General features: G+C 36.1%; 1 protein-coding gene across 5 annotated transcripts in view; it reads left to right on the top strand.

Moving 5' to 3' along the window:
* The window catches only part of APLF (aprataxin and PNKP like factor), an 84,532-nt gene that overhangs the window by 6,088 nt on the left and 60,412 nt on the right, over positions 1-18,032 (top strand). For all 5 annotated transcript variants that reach the window (XR_014326657.1, XM_082851990.1, XM_082851991.1 and 2 more), the window contains exon 2: positions 8,809-8,880. Coding sequence is in view for 4 of the 5 variants with exons in the window: in XM_082851990.1 (XP_082708116.1) it covers positions 8,809-8,880 (72 nt within the window). In the remaining variant the exon portion in view is untranslated. The remainder of the gene's footprint in view (positions 1-8,808; positions 8,881-18,032) is intronic.

The following is an 18,032-nucleotide window of genomic DNA, read 5'->3' on the forward strand; positions in this document are numbered from 1 at the left end:
CTGTTCAGAAATAAGGTCTACTTATCATCTAATATCACGGCAGCCTTAGTGTTGATGTCTGACCTCTGGAGTGTGGGCTGGACCCAATACTGGGGATCACTCTAGGTAAGAAAAGTTTATGGTTTGTCAGCTGGTTTACAGTAACCAGTCTCTCTTCAATTCAGGTCTTAATTTTATTTTTATCTTTTTTATTTTTTTAAACATCTTTATTAGAGTATAATTGCTTTACAATGGTGTGTCAGTTTCTGCTTTATAACAGAGTGAACCAGTTATACATATACATATGTCCCTATATCTCTTACCTCTTGCATCTCCCTTTCTCCCACCCTCCCTATTGCACCCCTCTAGGTGGTCACAAAGCACCGAGCTGATCTCCCTGTGCTATGCAGCTGCTTCCCACTAGCTATCTGTTTTACATTTGGTAGTGTATATATGTCCATGCCACTCTCTCACTTTGTCACAGCTTACCTTTCCCCCTCCCCGTATCCTCAAGTCCATTCTCTAGTAGATCTGCATCTTTATTCCCGTCTTGCCCCTAGGTTCTTCTGTCCATTTTCTTTTCTTTTTTTTTTTTTAGATTCCATATATATGTGTTAGCATATGGTATTTGTTTTTCTCTTTCTGACTTACTTCACTCTGTATGACAGACTCTAGGTCCATCCACCTCACTACAAATAACTCAGTTTCGTTCCTTTTTATGGCTGAGTAATATTCCATTGTATATATGTGCCACATCTTCTTTATCCATTCATGTGTTGATGGACACTTAGGTTGCTTCCATGTCCTGGCTGTTGTAAATAGAGCTGCAATGAACATTGTGGTACATGACTCGTTTTGAATTATGGTTTTCTCAGGGTATATGCCCAGTAATGGGATTGCTGGGTCATATGGTAGTTCTATTTTTAGTTTTTTAAGGAACCTCCATACTGTTCTCCATAGTGGCTGTATCAATTTACATTCCCACCAACAGTGCAAGAGGGTTCCCTTTTCTCCACACCCTCTCCAGCATTTATTGTTCGTAGATAGTTTGATGATGGCCATTCTGACCGGTGTGAGATGATATCTCATTGTAGTTTTGATTTGCATTTCTCTAATGATTAATGATGTTGAGCATTCTTTCATGTGTTTGTTGGCAATCTGTATATCTTCTTTGAAGAAATGTCTATTTAGGTCTTCTGCCCATTTTTGGATTGGGTTGTTTGTTTTTTTGATATTGAGCTGCGTTGAGTTGCTTGTATGTTTTGGAGATTAATCCTTTGTCAGTTGCTTCATTTGCAAATATTTTCTCCCATTCTGAGGGTTGTCTTTTCATCTTGTTTATGGTTTCCTTTGCTGTGCAAAAGCTTTTAAGTTTCATTAGGTCCCATTTGTTTATTTTTGCTTTTATTTCCATTCCTCTAGGAGGTGGGTCAAAAAGGATCTTGCTGTGATTTTCAGGTCTTAATTTTAGATTTTGCTTACTTGCCCCACAATATAAGTTTGGGGAAAGAATTTTATGGAAATTATGCCTAAAATAGATCCCATGCTTCTTTAGGTTTAGGCATTTTCTCATAATACAGGCTTAAATCCCATAGCAGATGATTTTCTGTTTTTCTCTACTATGAAAGTTTGAATTTGTCTGTTGTTGATAGAGCAAACCAGATAATCTTATGTGATAGCACTGTAAATTATAAAGTATTGTACGAGAAGATTGTTATTATCTTAGCCTGTGGTTTGTTATGTAGCTTATTCTGAAAAAAACAAATTTTCCTCTTCTCTGTTTTTCCATTTATAGGAACCAGGCTAAATGGGAAAACTGAATTCATGGATATATTATTCCTGTCTGTGATATTCAGAAATTTCTCTAGGAAGACATTGTCAGAAAAATTAACTGATGTTGGTTTTTCAGTAAATATTATATATGGACAAAAATGAAATGAAAGGTCCAGTAGCTTTTCTACTTTTACTTTATTCAGGTTTGTTTTTTACTTTTAGGATTTTGGACATAATAAATAGGTCAGAGACCTTGGTTCAAAATATCTAAACATTTCTGCTGATAGTGTAAGAAAATCTTCATTTTGTCTGACTTCAGTAAATGCCAAAAATAAATATTTGGCAAACAAATCACAAACAGTTCTTTTATATTTTCATGTCTTTTCTTCTACCACAAACTCCATGTCTTAAAAATGGAGAAAACTTGTACATGTGTCATAATACATGAAATATCCAATTCAAAACCAGAAAATCAAAGATAAGGGATCCACATTGTATTAATACAAAAGTCATATAAAAACAGAGATCCCGGGCTTCCCTGGTGGCGCAGTGGTTGAGAGTCCGCCTGCCGATGCAGGGGACACAGGTTTGTGCCCCGGTCCGGGAAGATCCCACGTGCCGTGGAGCGGCTGGGCCAGTGAGCCATGGCCGCTGGGCCTGCGCGTCCGGAGCCTGTGCTCCGCAATGGGAGAGGCCACAGCAGTGAGAGGCCCGCGTACCGCAAAAAAAAAAAAAAAACAGAGATCCCTGTCCCCATTCAAGACACAGTCTGAAGAATTCAAATAAAAAGGGTTTTTTCTATAGTGTCTGAAGAAAAATTACTGTCATTTTAGCTGTTGCTAACAAGAGATAGGAGTGATTTCAGTGTAATTCTTCAGTTTGTGTATCCTTCAGAATTTCTTTTCTAAGCTCCTGCTGTATGCTGTGCAGTTCTTTTAATATTAAATGTTCTTGTATTTGAATGCTTAATTTAGTTAGCTTCTCTGTTTTCTAATACTCCTTCTCTCACTGGCTGAGCATAAACGAATTTGCTATTAGTGTCCAGTATCGATAATAACAGTTGTTAGAGTAGTGTGTGTTAATCGTAATTGCTTCGGCTGCAAGTAACAGAAATGTGACAAACGGCAGCTTAATCAAATTAATTTTTCTTCTGTAACAGAATCTTGGGCAGTCAGTGCAGGGCTGGTGCAGCTGCTCAAGGAACAGGCTTTTCTGTGCTTCTCCTTGGTCATCCTTTGCGTATGGCTTTCGCATCTGTACTCATAAGATGGCTGCTATACCTTGAGGTGTTACACATAAGCTGGAAGAAAAAGAGAAAGGCAGAGGGAAAAAGGTGCAGGCCAGTTGAGCCTGTTCCTTTTTATCAGGAAGACACTAATCTTCCCAGAAGCTCCACTATATTTTGAAATGTAGTCTTATTGTTTTGTTAGGTATGGTGAGGCCAACGGACCAGGAGATGATTATTGTTGAAAAACTAATTACTCATAGCTCCGGAGAGAAGTAAGGACACACCATGCCACACAGGGCCACACAAGGTTGGTGGAAGGCAGAGAGAGCTAGGGGAACTGCAGGAAAGCCTTTATTGTGGTTCTCTTTGGAGTGAATGGGCAAGGCAGTGTAAACAGAGGATGATCTAGTTTGAATAATCTTATGGGGCTCTGGGCTTTAGGGCCCACCCCTAGTTGTCTGATGCCTAGTCCTAGGGTGGTTAGGGCAGTGTAAGAACTAGGTAAAGCCATCATTGGGGGTGTGGCTTTGGATGGGTTTGTTTGCATATGAAAGGTGCACTTGCGGGTGAGTCATTTACTGTTTCTTAGAATCAGTAACCCTGGGAGGGGTAGCCTTTCCCTAGTCAGCAAAGTCTTAGCTATCAAAGCATCAGATACAGAAACTATAAAACATGGTTAATACACACTCTTCCTTATGTGCTTGGCTAGAATTGTGTCTCGGCCATCCATAGCTATGAGGAATTCTGGGCATTTGGATGTTTTTAACTGGGTACATTGTTACCCTAAACAAAATTGAAGTAATAGTAGTATGAAAGAAGAAATGAATAGATATTGATTAAACAACTAGTAGCATCTGGTACACAGTGTCATGTGTGAAGAATTAGCATCTAAAAAGTATAGGTGTAGTTTAAATCATGTCTTACAAATTCACGTGCCTGCAGAGGCCAGGTATGCAATAAAGAGTGAAGCCGGCTAAAGTGGAAGATTATAGGGAGTGCTGGGCACTCTGGGGAGGTGGAGGGTACATACACTCTTCAAAGTAAAAATTAAAAAAGATACTGAGTGATTTGTGGTGTGCTGGCTACCAGTTTGTGGTGCTTAGTCTAAATCAAAGGAATATTTTAAAACAGCATATAGAAATGTAGAAAATAGAAAGAGCATGTAGAAAATAGAGGGTTATTAATTTCACTGGAACAGGTGTAAATTAAATCACACTTCAGTTATGTTATTTAGCAGTTGTGTACACTACATTTTCCATTACCTGATGATAACCCTTTTAGTAGCAACCAAAAATGTACCAACATTTTTGAAATTTTAACTATTTTTGCCTCAACTTTTCATTTCGAAAGATTGCAGACCTGCAGAAAAGTTGAAAGACTAGTACAACTAACACCTATGTATCCTTAACTTAGGTTAGTTAATGGTTAACATTTTGTCCCATTTACTTTTTCTTTATCTCTCATATGTGTGTATATATATATATATATATATATATATATATATACACACACACATTTTTTTCCCTCTTTCTCCTGAACTCATTTGAAAGTACATTGCATGGCACTTTATCCCCAAATATGCCAACATGTATCACCTAAAAACAAGGACATTTCTATATACATTATATATGTAAGTTATATAAATTATACTCGAGAAATTTGTAATGGTGCAGTCAATTTTAATATTCCATATTCAGTTTTACCCAACTTTCAAATAATGCCCTTTTCAGCATTAAAAAAATTTAGGATCCAATCAAATATATATTACCTTCTTTAATCTAGAGCTGTCTTTCATGGCATTAATGCTTTTAGCAGTCCAGGCCAGTTGTTTCATAGAATGCCCAGAATTTTGATTTGTCTGATTGTTTCCACATAATTAGATTCAGGTTAAACACTTTGGGCAAGAACATTCCATTGGTGATATGAACTTAGAGCAGCATGTCAGGAGGCCCAGGTCTCTCTCTCTTTGTCCTGTTGTTGTTGGTTATAAATGTGATCACTTGCGGAAGGTGGTGTCTATCAGACTTCTCCAGAGACGATGCTATTCTTTTTGTGAGTAATCTGAGTGATGCTTTGAGACTTCAGGAGTATTCTGCTTCCCATCAAGCTTTCACTTGAAAATTAACATCCATTGTTACTTTACTGAGTCAATTAATGTTAGTAGTTACAAAATTGTGATTTCCTCATTCCATCATTTCTTCTATGTTAGCTGTCATTCTTTTATAAAGAAAGGCCTTTTCTCCCAGCCCTGACCCCAGCCCCTTTCTTGAGTTCAGTATGAACTCATGGATTATTTTGTGTTGAGTGTGTTATATTCCATTATTGTTATTATTCATATTGATGCCCAAATTATTTTCAATTTTGCTGGATCTCTGAACTCTTGGATGTGGGATGCATTTTCAGCCTTTCCCACTCAAGGGGTGACTTTTTTGTGGTTCTCGCTCCCATCTTCTCTCTTCCTCCGAACTGCCACTTAAATTCTGTTCCAGCATCGATCCTGAAGCTTCATCCGCATTTGGCATTTCTTTCCCCTCTTACATGTAAACTAAAGTTAGTGGTAACCTGTCTCCTAGTTGTGCTTTAGATGTGGAAAATAGGTGGTTTTATTTGCTGTATTTGTTGATCTCTGATTTTTTGGAGAATGTGTGGTGTGATTAGAAGTTAGGTGGCTACAATTATTTGGTAGGACACTGGAATTCCTCTATTTTAACTACTTCTGTGGTTTTCTAAGATGCGAAATGTCTGACTTTCAAATGAAGTTTTTGTTTAAACCTGATGACTCTTGGTAATCAGTAAGTTAACTCAGATAAGCCTTTAGTACCTTGAGAAGGATGTTATGCCATTCGTCCTACTCCCGGGAGTCTCTAGCCAGTGTACTCCTTTGAGTCTTTATGTTTCTTTGTTTTTCTACAGCCTTTTCCTTTCCACCTGCAGACCAACATCATTGTTAATGCACTGACTACTAAACCCTACGCACTTTATTATCTGCTGTGAATAGACAGCTGGGAATTCAGATAACTCATCTCATTAGACTTGGGTGTGATCTTAGAATAAACAGGACCACGTGAAAGCCTGAAGGCCTCTTGGAGCTTTATCTAGGGCTTGAGTTTTCTTAGAATGTCTATTTGCTTAATAAATAGCCATTCTTCCTTATTTCCAGTTTTTTAGTATGTTTTAGTTTACAGTCAAGCTGATGTTAAATCATCTAAAAATGATATTTTACATAATGATAATGAGGGAAGCAGTACAGTACCAAGAGCAAAGATGTCTTTAGAATCACAAATCCTGGTCCTGCTGCTTATTGGCTGTGTAACTTTAAGTAGTTGCTTAACTTCTCTGCACTTCCATTTCTCACCTGAAAAACAAAGATAGTAGTATCTTCCACAGGTTTTGTGAAGATGAAAAAAGATATATGTGATAAACATGGAACAGTGCCTTGGTCTTGGTAAATAATTGCCATTACAGTTAGTATGTTAATAAGAATGTATGAATATTTACTCTGCACAAGGAGCAGTGATTGCTGTTACATAAAGCAGGTCATCAGATCTTTAGGATCTATTTGTGACCTTACCCGCTTCTCACCATCCACATCCTGAAATTCAAATAAGCCTTAATGATAATTTGTTAAATCTCTAAACTTTCCATTGAAAAAGCATAAATTATTATTTTGTAACTTACTCATTATTTAGAGGTGTGGTTTAAAAGGGACAGGTATAGCTAAATGCCTGAATGATGTTAATTTCAAAGACCCTTTAAAACACTTTTGTGGGTACTATAGAAATGCACAGCTTGTGATGAAATTACATTGTTGTAGAAACATGTGTCCACTAGAGGTCACATTATACTTTTATATTATAGCTTCCTGCAAAAATATGGTTTGAAAAAGAAAGAAACCCAAGCTGGACTATTACAGGAACCATCCTTATATGTCATTTGTATTATTGAAGTTAACAATAAGATATTACTCTGCAAGTTATAAATAGAAACTTCTTACTCCTCACCACACAATAATTTGCAGTTCTTGAAACTACTTCTGAATGATTACATGTAGGCATAGAGTAATATATGACTGTTTTTCTCAGGTATTTATTTTTGTTAATAAGTATGGATTTGGAGTCCTACCTGCTTGAAGAGTGACCTGCACAAGCAACTTAAATTCTCTGGACTTTCAGCTTCCAAATATGTAAAATGTGAATAATAGCTGTGACAGTGTTAGGGTGACGCTCAATATTTAAGTGAAAGTTCTATGCAAATGATAAAGTTTGTGCAAATGGTAAAGTGGATTATTAGATAACTGCTGTTTTGGGCCCACTAAGGCACATTATGGGAAGAATATAGGAACCTCCAAATTTCTGTCCTCTCTTTTCTGATTGAATAGGCTACTAGTTTATATTTAATTGTCTGAAATAGTCATTGTGGCTAATAATGGATATATTTTAAATAGGCTACCTTTAAGATATTTTATTTTAGAAAATGTTCTAAAAATCAACTGTAGCTGTGTGGAATATTCACTATGTGGAATTTATTCCACTGCGATGCTTCTGTTTTTATATAGTCACAGCCTTAAGTGTGGAATTAGTCATTGGCTAAAATAATGAGTACTGATTCCTGGAAGTTTCATATTTTTGCAAGTTTTTGTAGAACCAATGGGTTTACTTGAATTTAGGCTTTGCTACAGTCTGCTTTTACTGATAATTTTGGTCCTGATGTGGATAAGGTTAGAGATGAAGTGATAGATACTAAGGTAATGAAGAGCTAGGCTGGATAATTATGGTGCTAAGTAAAATTGGTGATTAAAATGTTTTCATTACATAAAGTCACAAATTACAAAGGTAATCTTAACTGTTCTGTTAATAGCCACGCAGGGAAGGCTTGATTGGCAATTTCAACATTGAAAGTGCAAGCAATTTTTTTTTTTAAATTGTGGAGAGGGGAAATAGAAAGTGCAGAAGTGAAGGTTGCAATTTATTTTATTATTATTTAAATATTTATTTATTTATTTGGTTGCACTAGGTCTTAGTTGTGGCAGGCGGGCTCCTTAGTTGTGGTATGTGAACTCTCAGTTGCGGCATGTATATGGGATCTAGTTCCCTGACCAGGGATCGAACCCAGGCCCCCTGCATTGGGAGCGTGGAGTCTTATCCACTGCACCACAGGGAAGTCCTCAATTTTTAAACTTTGGTGTGCAGAAGTGATTGTGAGAGTAAGTAGAACAGTGCTGGCTCAAAACAGGAAGCAAATATATAATTAAAATTTTTTTCTTCACTGTAAATACTTGGTTTTCACTGCTCCCTCTCCTACCTTCCTGTTCTCTTAACTACTGCTAATGGCCCTGAGCGCGAATGCAGGTCTGCCTGACCTGGGTCTGCTTGACACCAAAGCTTGTAGTCTTACCTTTTACATTTACCAGACTGCTGCTTTTTGAGACCTTCTGTCATTATAACATAATTTATCTTATCTGTATTTGGAATGCTTCCTGATAAGTACATATTATATAGATTTTTTTCTCATTTTATGAATTTTATTGATAAGAATCCCTACTAAATGTCTGTCTTGAATGGAAACCATCATGAAAGGTTTTGGGATCTGTTAGTTTCCAACCTTGAGTCTCTGCTTCACTGTTTATTTTTCTGTGATTAAGGTCCCTTAATCTCTGAGTTGTTTCGTTATTTGTTCAGTGAGGACAGTCATTTCAATATACAGTTGTTGAATGAATAATAGATTTCATATCTAGCCTACTGATTTCAGAAACGTTGCTGTGGGGTTTGTTGTTATTGTTTTTTAGGCAGGTGGCTGTGTTTGAAATTTTAATTTTTTTTCTCCTGTAGATAACAGATAAGAGAGTGTCCAGAAGACATGCCATTCTTGAAGTGGTGGGTGGTCAGCTTCGAATCAAACCGGTAAATATGTTATTAATGATTTATTTTAACATTTTCTCTCTCACGTGTTTCCAGCTCCTGATTGCAGGGGCTTATTTTTAAGGTTATGAAAATAGGGAATTAATGTCGGAATATGTTTTTCTTATTGCCAGAAGATAATTGGGAGATAAAGATCTAAACTGTTTAAGCTACTTTTTTTTCCCATGGGGCAGTGCTACATTTATGTAGTTAGAATCTTAATGAAAGGTGACTACCAGTTCATGTGTACATTATGATTTTGTTCATGAGTAGGTATTACAAATAAGATTCTATAAGAAAGTCCATAACTGTGTAATGATTGGCTTTTGGGGGATGGGTTAGCAACCAAAGTCACTTAAGTGTTATAGACTTGTTTCAATAGATTTCTGTACCTAGAGTATTTTCCAAATTGGCTTAATAGAGATGCTTAATTGGAGTCATGTCTATACTTGGATGAAAAGTATTCAGGTGTATTTTGAACTTCTGTGACTATTTAAGAGTATCGATAATATAAAATAAATATACTTAAAGGTGATTTTATTAATGGAAAATTCTTTCTTCAGGTTAAACTTTATCCCTTATGAAGTGGGTCAGATTTCTGTATGGGTGTTTAACAATGTTCAAACAAAGAAGACACCTTTTAGAAAACATTCTTTACCTTGCTTGGTCTTTAATTAGATTGTGTTGATATAAGTCAACAAGTGTCTTTTGAGCACCAAACTGTGGTAGATACAAAATTAGAAGTTAGAGCAAAAATTCCACATTAGATTATAGACTTTTAAAACTAAAATTTGGGATGGTAACATTTTATTTAAACTATACCTTTGTTTATATTCATCTTTTAAATATTGTTTAGTATAATTTTATGAACTTTTATTAAGTGACCTCATACACATGGGAAAAAGGTAAGTGTTTTTACCCTTTTCTTGGTACTATTATTTTTGATAACTTAGAATGTCTAATTCTACATAGTCAGTAAGTTGTTAAATGAGAATTAGAACTCAGGTTCTTTGAACCCTCTGCAGTTTTTTTTTTTTTTTTCATCACATTTTCCAAGTCAGGATTCTTTTGCCGTGTTCTCTTTTTTAAAAAAAATTCTTGAAGTTGAAACTAATTGTTTCAACTTATCTTCACAAGACGTTTTAGTGCCTTCAGTTGAGTAGAACTTTAGAACTGAAAGCAATCTTAGATTCAGGCTTTTGTATGTGGGAATTTGATTTGGGCCAGAGCTGGCATTGCATATAAATGGAGAAGAGAACTTTTTATCAGTAAATGGTACTGGGACAGTTTGTTGTTTGTTTGAGCAAAAAAATAAAAAAAATAATTAGACCCCTACCTCAAACCATACACAAAAATCAATTCCAGGTAGATTAATGTGAAAGTCAAAACTGTAAAACTGTTAGAAGATAACGTAGGATAAAACCTTTATGACCTTAGAGTAGGGAAAGGTTTTAAAATAAGATATAAAAAGCAGAAACTGTAAAAGAAAGATTGAAAAAAAGCCAATTACATTAAAATTAAGAACCGTTGCTGATCAAAAGACACTATAATGAAAACGAAAAATACAACAGGGAGAAGATACTTAAAACACATATAATTGACAAAGGAATGATATCCAGAATTTATAGCAAATGCTTTCAGTCAATGAGAAGAAGATAATCCAATAGAAAAACGGGCTGAAGATTTGAGTGGCACATTGCAGAAATGGAAACCTGTCTGGCTAGTAAACATGAAAAGCAGGTGCTCAGCCTTCTTATTAGATGGAGAAATAAATGAAACCACAATGCGATACGATTCCACACCCAACAGATTGGCAAAAATGAAAAGTCTAACAATTTCAGGTGTTGGAGGAGCAGTAGAACAAGTGGAATAGTTACGAGCTGTGGCTGGGACTTAGATGGTGCAGCCACTTTGGAAAATAGCTTGACGCTATTTCCTAAAGATGAAGGCTTGTATTCCCTGCAAGCAGACCTCACGCACACACAGGTACCAATAGATATGTACAAGAGCCTGAAGAGCAAAATTGTTTATATGATAGCAAAACACTAGAAGCAACATAAATTTCCACCAACAGTAAAATCAATAAATATATTGTGATATATTAATTTAATGAAATGTAGTACAACAGTGAAGATACATTACTGTGAAAGCTGAAAAAGCATGGATTAAAATCAGGAACATAATACTGAATGATGAAAGCAAGCATTGGAAGAATATTTACAGTGTGGCTTCATTTATGTAAGATTAAAAATCCTACAAAGTAAACAATATATTCAGGGTCATAAACATAGGTGGTGGAACCATAAAGAAAATCAAGGAAGTGATAAACACAAAAATCAGGATAATTACATCTGAGGAAACTGAGAAGAGAGTGGTTAGGTAAAGACTCATTGGTACCATCAAAGGTAGTGGTAATATTCTTAAACTGGGTGGTGGGTCCACACATAATATCTTACATGTATTATGTCTCTAAAAAATTGTTATGGAATATTTATAACATGAAAAAAGGGTAAAGAATAGTACAGTATGTTGCAGTTATTTCTGTAATGCCAAACTACCAAACATTGGAAGACATTAAAAATGATTTTTTAAGGAAATGTGCAGTTCTAGTACTAGAATTTGATTGCTCTTTCAGAAAAATATTTAATTGGGTTTTGAATTTTATTCCAAGAATTACGGAATTCACTTTATATTAGTTGAAGGAAAGCTGCTTCTTGGACTTAGTGATATACGTATGGGTTCTTTGCTTTATGTAATGCTTGATTTCTTGTTTATATTAATATAGTTTCAATAAAATACCTATCCCCTTGAAATAGATCTATTTATTTAATCAGCATCTTATTGTAGCTGCACCTTCAAGGTGCAATTTAGAGAAGTTTAGAGGAATTCTAACACTGACTTTGTTAATGGAAGTTTAAGATTAGAAATAATGAGTATGAGATGGACAGATGACTTCCAGTTTATTCATTTTATCATAATGTGTCCTGAATATCACTTATTCTCTGTTCTAGTCAATCACAAATTATTTGATCTGCTAAAGCAAATTATATATACAACTGTAATAAAGTGTTGAGGGAGAAGTTTTAGTTTAAAAAACTTTGTAAAATTTTATAAATAAATACAGCGGATATTTTGTTTTGATGATCCCTTCTGTATGCTGTATATTCCACTTTATGTTTAAGTAATTAAATGTTTTTTTGCTTTCCCTCAAATTAGAAATCTAAGTAAATAAAAAAAGTAGCTTTGACAATGATAGATGAATGCAATTAGGGGAGTAACTAATTTGGACTTTTAAATTGGATGAATTTGTCTTTTTTTCCTGCTCTAATATTTCCCTTTAGAAAAGCCTCTAGCTCTTAGCAGTTCTTGGAAATAGTGCATGGGGAGATAATATTAGCTCATGGGGAGATGATGCTAGCTTTTTTGTGTGTCGTTTAAATTTGATGTACAGTCTGGTATCAGCAGGGAGAAGATGCATTCTGAAGGCAAAATGATGATGTTCTTTGTAAATGACTGTATCACCAGTGGTTAGTTATGTCATCAGGGTGAATTTATAGCTGTCAGTGCTTTTTTTCCTTTTTTTTTTTGCGGTACTCGGGCCTCTCACTGTTGTGGCCTTTCCCGTTGTGGAGCACAGGCTCCGTACGTGCAGGCTCAGTGGCCGTGGCTCACGGGCCCAGCTGCTCCACGGCATGTGGGATCTTCCCAGACCGGGGCACGAACCCATGTCCCCTGCATCGGCAGGCGGACTCTCAACCACTGTGCCACCAGGGAAGCCCTGTCAATGCTTTTATTTCATTTTAATAAAAACTTACTCTTTGGTTCTTGGATGATTGAGAGAGTAGTTCTAAACTGTGTATAAATTGCAAAAGATATGTATTTTTTGCCATTTGGTATTGATTCTCAAAATATGCAGCTTTGGGTGATTGTACCTTTTCTATTGCACAATGAAATTTCTGAGTTGTGATTGTTTTGCTTCCCATGAAATTATGGGTGCACTTGTAAAATAGCTATAAAATACTAAAATAGCTTTTCCACAACTCATTTTGTTTTTAAAAAAAATGCTTTCCAAATTAGAAAAACACAAAATAAGAGGAGCGCTTTTTTTCGGTATACATCAATCTTTGTTTAATATTTAATGATAATTCCAATAGAAAGCGATAGAAAATTGATTTGTATTTTAGTTCTAGTCCTTCAGGGATAATGCATCCTTTGCACCATTTCTTTTTTTTTTAACGTCTTTATTGGAGTATAATTGCTTTACAATGGTGTGTTAATTTCTGTTATATAACAAACTGAATCAGTTATACATATACATATGTCCTCATATCTCTTCCCTCGTGCATCTCCCTCCCTCCCACCCTCCCTATCCCACCCCTCTAGGTGGTCACAAAGCAACGAGCTGATCTCCCTGTGCTATGCGGCTGCTTCCCACTAGCTATCTATTTTACGTTTGGTAGTATATATATGTCCATGCCACACTCTCACTTTGTCCTAGCTAACCCTTCCCCCTCCCTGTATCCTCAAGTCCATTCTCTAGTAGGTCTGCATCTTTATTCCCATCCTGCCCCTAGGTTCTTCTGACCACTTTTTTTCTTTTTTTTTTTTTTTGATTCCTTATATATGTGTTAGCGTACGGTATTTGTTTTTCTCTTTCTGACTTACTTCACTCTGTATGACAGATTCTAGGTCCATCCACCTCACTACAGATAACTCAGTTTCGTTCCTTTTTATGGCTGAGTAATATTCCATTGTATATATGTGCCACATCTTCTTTATCCATTCATCTGTTGATGGACACTTAAGTTGCTTCCATGTTCTGGCTATTGTAAATAGAGCTGCAGTGAACATTGTGGTACATGACTCTTTTTGAATAGAGGCAGAAAATGTTGTATCTGTCTTCTCCTTTTTTATAAATATTGAGAAATTTTTGTCATTTTATAACTTTTAAGAAACAACCTTTTGGACTTCTTGTATGTGTGGCTTTTTAGTTGGAGTGTATATTGTTTGATATAGAGTTTTTAAAAAAGCTTACTCAACGAGTAATAGTTATTTAGATGTGAGTTTTAGGAGCGAACATCAGATTTCTTGGTATGTCATTTTTGCTCTTAGTTCTGGGATCTCCTGTATGAACATTTTTAGGAAAAGAAAAAGATGATCACGGACCACACAGATTGGTCCACTTTCTTTGTAGATGATTTGCTAAATGCCTAATATTTAACCACCTATCATTTAAATATTAAGTGCTTTCAGCTGAGGAAAAAATACTCAAACTGACTGTTTTCTTGACTTTGGGTTTGTGATGTGTTTTTAAAGAAACATAATCATTTTCCTTTCTTAAGTATTTTACCTTTTCTTCTCTTACAATTTTATGCCTTTGTATTTAACATCTTAGCTTTTATAAACTTAGGACTATATCATTATTTAATATTGTTTAGAGATTCATTTGAATCTTTAAAATACTCATGAATAAGAGCATGGTCTTCTCTTAGCTTATAAGCAGGAAACCTCATTTAGAGAATATTCAAGGTTCAGGCAGAAGATATGTATATTCCTGTTTTGACTCTTGTCCTTCCTGCTACCCACCATTCCTCACGGGTGACCATGGCATATACCCGAGGAAGGGGAGGCTTCACTTTAAAGGCTGAGGAGTAACAGGGAACATTTCCAAGCCCAGCAACATGCAAAAACACTCAAAAGCTCTAGCCATATGCCAGAGAACCACATTGAGAGATAAATTAGGGGTGGCTGATAACATAATGAAAGGTTTCTAAACATTACATTTCAGTTATAACTTAAAAAAAAAATCAAACATTCACAGCTCTTTTTAGGAATATGATGTTGCATAAATTGCACTGCATCTCCATTGTTATGCCATCTTGTTTATAAAATTTTATATTAATATAGTTTATAAAATGACTGACAAATGAAATAATTGCCTACCAAATTTATATAGCCTCTGTTTTTAACTCCTACTTCTACCCTTTCTCTCCAAATTTTATTTTACTGCTTTCTTTTAACACAGACTTAACGGAAATAGAAATGTTTCCAATTGCAGAAACACCTAGGAAGGACTTAACCAGATCCTCATGAATTTTAATTGCCAGAACTAGATAGACTATATTCATTGCAGCTTTCAGAATTGTCTTTTTTTTCTTTTTCTTTAATTTGAGCATGTAGGTAACAGTGCTTATTTTCCTGGCAGCTTTTGCTTTAGCATTCCCTACTCTGTATTAGTCTCACCGGCCTGCCCCAGGCCTTGGTTAAATGTACTGTTTAGATGGTTTAGCGTCTAAAATGTAGTCATTTTCTTTCCTAATTTAGCTAAGTAGTTTTTGGTTCCTTTCCCCAAATTCCATGATTCTGTGGTTAATTTAAAAGTATATTATCGTACGCTCTTGGATTAGAAGAATCAGTATTGTGAAAATGACTATACTGCCCAAAGCAATCTACAGATTCAATGCAATCCCTACCAAGTTACCAATGGCATTTTTTACGGAACTAGAACAAAAAATCTTAAAATTTGTATGGAGACCCAAAAGACCCTGAATAGCCAAAGCGGTCTTGAGGGAAAAAAACGGAGCTGGAGCAATCAGACTCCCTGACTTCAGACTATACTATAAAACTACAGTAATCAAGACAATATGGTATTGGCACAAAAACAGAAACATAGATCAATGGAACAAGATAGAAAGCCCAGAGATAAACCCATGCACCTATGGTCAATTAATCTATGACAAAGGAGGCAAGGACATACAATGGAGAAAAGACAGTCTCTTCAGTAAGTGGTGCTGGGAAAACTGGACAGCTACATGTAAAAGAATGAAATTAGAACGCTCCCTAACACCATACACAAAAATAAACTCAAAATGGATTAGAGACCTAAATGTAAGACCAGACACTATAAAACTCTTGGAGGAAAACATGGGAAGAACACTCTTTGACATAAATCACAGCAAGATCTTTTTTGATCCACCTCCTAGAGTAATGGAAATAAAAACAAAAATAAACAAATGGGACCTAATGAAACTTAAAAGCTTTTGCACAGCAAAGGAAATCATAAACAAGACGAAAAGACAACCCTCCGAATGGGAGAAAATATTTGCAAATGAATCAACGGACAAAGGATTAATCTCCAAAATATATAAACAGCTCATGGAGCTCAATATTAAAAAAACAAACAACCCAATCCAAAAATGGGCAGAAGACCTAAACAGACATTTCTCCAAAGAAGACATACAGATGGCCAAGAAGCACATGAAAAGCTGCTCAACATCACTAATTATTAGAGAAATGCAAACCAAAACTACAATGAGGTATCACCTCACACCAGTTAGAATGGGCATCATCAGAAAAATCTACGAACAACAAATGCTGGAGAGGATGTGGAGAAAAGGGAACCCTCCTGCACTGTTGGTGGGAATGTAAATTGATACAGCCACTATGGAGAACAGTATGGAGATTCCTTAAAAAACTAAAAATAGAATTACCATATGACCCAGCAATCCCACTACTGGGCATATACCCAGAGAAAACCATAATTCAAAAAGACACATGCAGGGCTTCCCTGGTGGCGCAGTGATTGAGAGTCCGCCTGCTGATGCAGGGGACACAGGTTTGTGCCCTGGTCTGGGACAATCCCACGTGCCGCGGAGCGGCTGGGCCCGTGAGCCATGGCCACTAAGCCTGCACGTCCGGAGCCTGTGCTCCGCAATGGGAGAGGCCACAACAGTGAGAGGCCTGCATACCACACACACACACAAAAAGACACATGCACCCCAGTGTTCATTGCAGCACTATTTACAATAGCCAGGTCATGGAAGCAACCTAAGTGCCCATCAACAGATGAATGGATAATGAAGATGTGGTACATATATACAATGGCATATTACTCAGCCATAAAAAGGAACAAATTGGGTCATTTGTTGAGATGTGGATGGATCTAGAGACTGTCATACAGAGTGAAGTAAGTCAGAAAGAGAAAAACAAATATCGTATATTAACGCACATATGTGGAACCTAGAAAAATGGTACAGATGAACTGGTGTGCAGGACAGAAATTGAGACACAGATGTAGAGAACAAACGTATGGACACCAAGGGGGGAAAGTGGCGGGTGGTGGGGGTGGTGGTGTGATGAATTGGGTGATTGGGATTGACATGTATACACTGATGTGCATAAAATGGATGACTAATAAGAATCTTCTGTATAAAAAAATATATATATATTATTCAAGTCATCAAATGAAAATAAATAAATAAGTAAATAATTTTTTTAAAAAAGTATATTGTGGTATTTGATCAGAAGAAGTCATGTGAAGTGACAACTAAAGTTACTTTTGTGATTTTCTTGGGATTTTGAAAGCCAGTAAGCTCATGTGCTGAGTTGCTTGCTTCCAGGAGCTTTTTAGCAGATGAAAGTGGATTCTGTTTGAAATTTAGTTTACCTAATTGTACCGATTATAATTTTAAAAAATCATTTAATATGACATCTTATAGAGAATGCAGTCAGACAGTTTTAGGGTGACTCTATTTAAGTGTTTCAACAGGTAGCATTTATATTAAGTACATTAGACTTCAAGCCTCACTTCTTATGGTACACTATTTGGAACCGTTCCTGAGATTATTCACTAATGATTGCCAGTTGAAATATCATTGATTCTTCCTGCTGCTAGAGACTTCTGTAGTCATTTTAATCATAGACTGTTAGAACTGTGTTAGGTAGTTATCTGCACCCATGGACCTTGGAGTCTAGTGGTGATTTATCAGATGACTATCTTTGAACTGATAGGGACTGGTTCCAATAGTTCAAGCAGAAAGGTGGGGTGGGATAAGACATTACTGAGGCTGTAGTAAACAAAAGAGCATTTTTGAGTAGGTCTCAATGATTGGATCAAAGATTGTGTGTATAGGGTGAAGATTTTGGTGTATGAAGGTGAGAGATGAGGTTGCAAACCACTGTAGATTTATGAAGAGCCTTCACTGCTATGCTTTGCTTATATTGGAGAAGCATCAGAGGCCTTATGTAGGGAAATGTAAAAAAAAAACTTAGGAAGCAGTGAGGTAAAGGAAATCAGGGAGACTTGATATGATGTTAGCACAAGCAAGAAACGCAAGCAGTGGGTAAGAGCTTGAACTAGGGCAGTGACTGCAAAT

This window comes from Leucopleurus acutus, assembly GCF_964270905.1.
Source record: "Leucopleurus acutus genome assembly, chromosome: 12".
NCBI classification, from domain to species: Eukaryota; Metazoa; Chordata; class Mammalia; order Artiodactyla; family Delphinidae; genus Leucopleurus; species Leucopleurus acutus.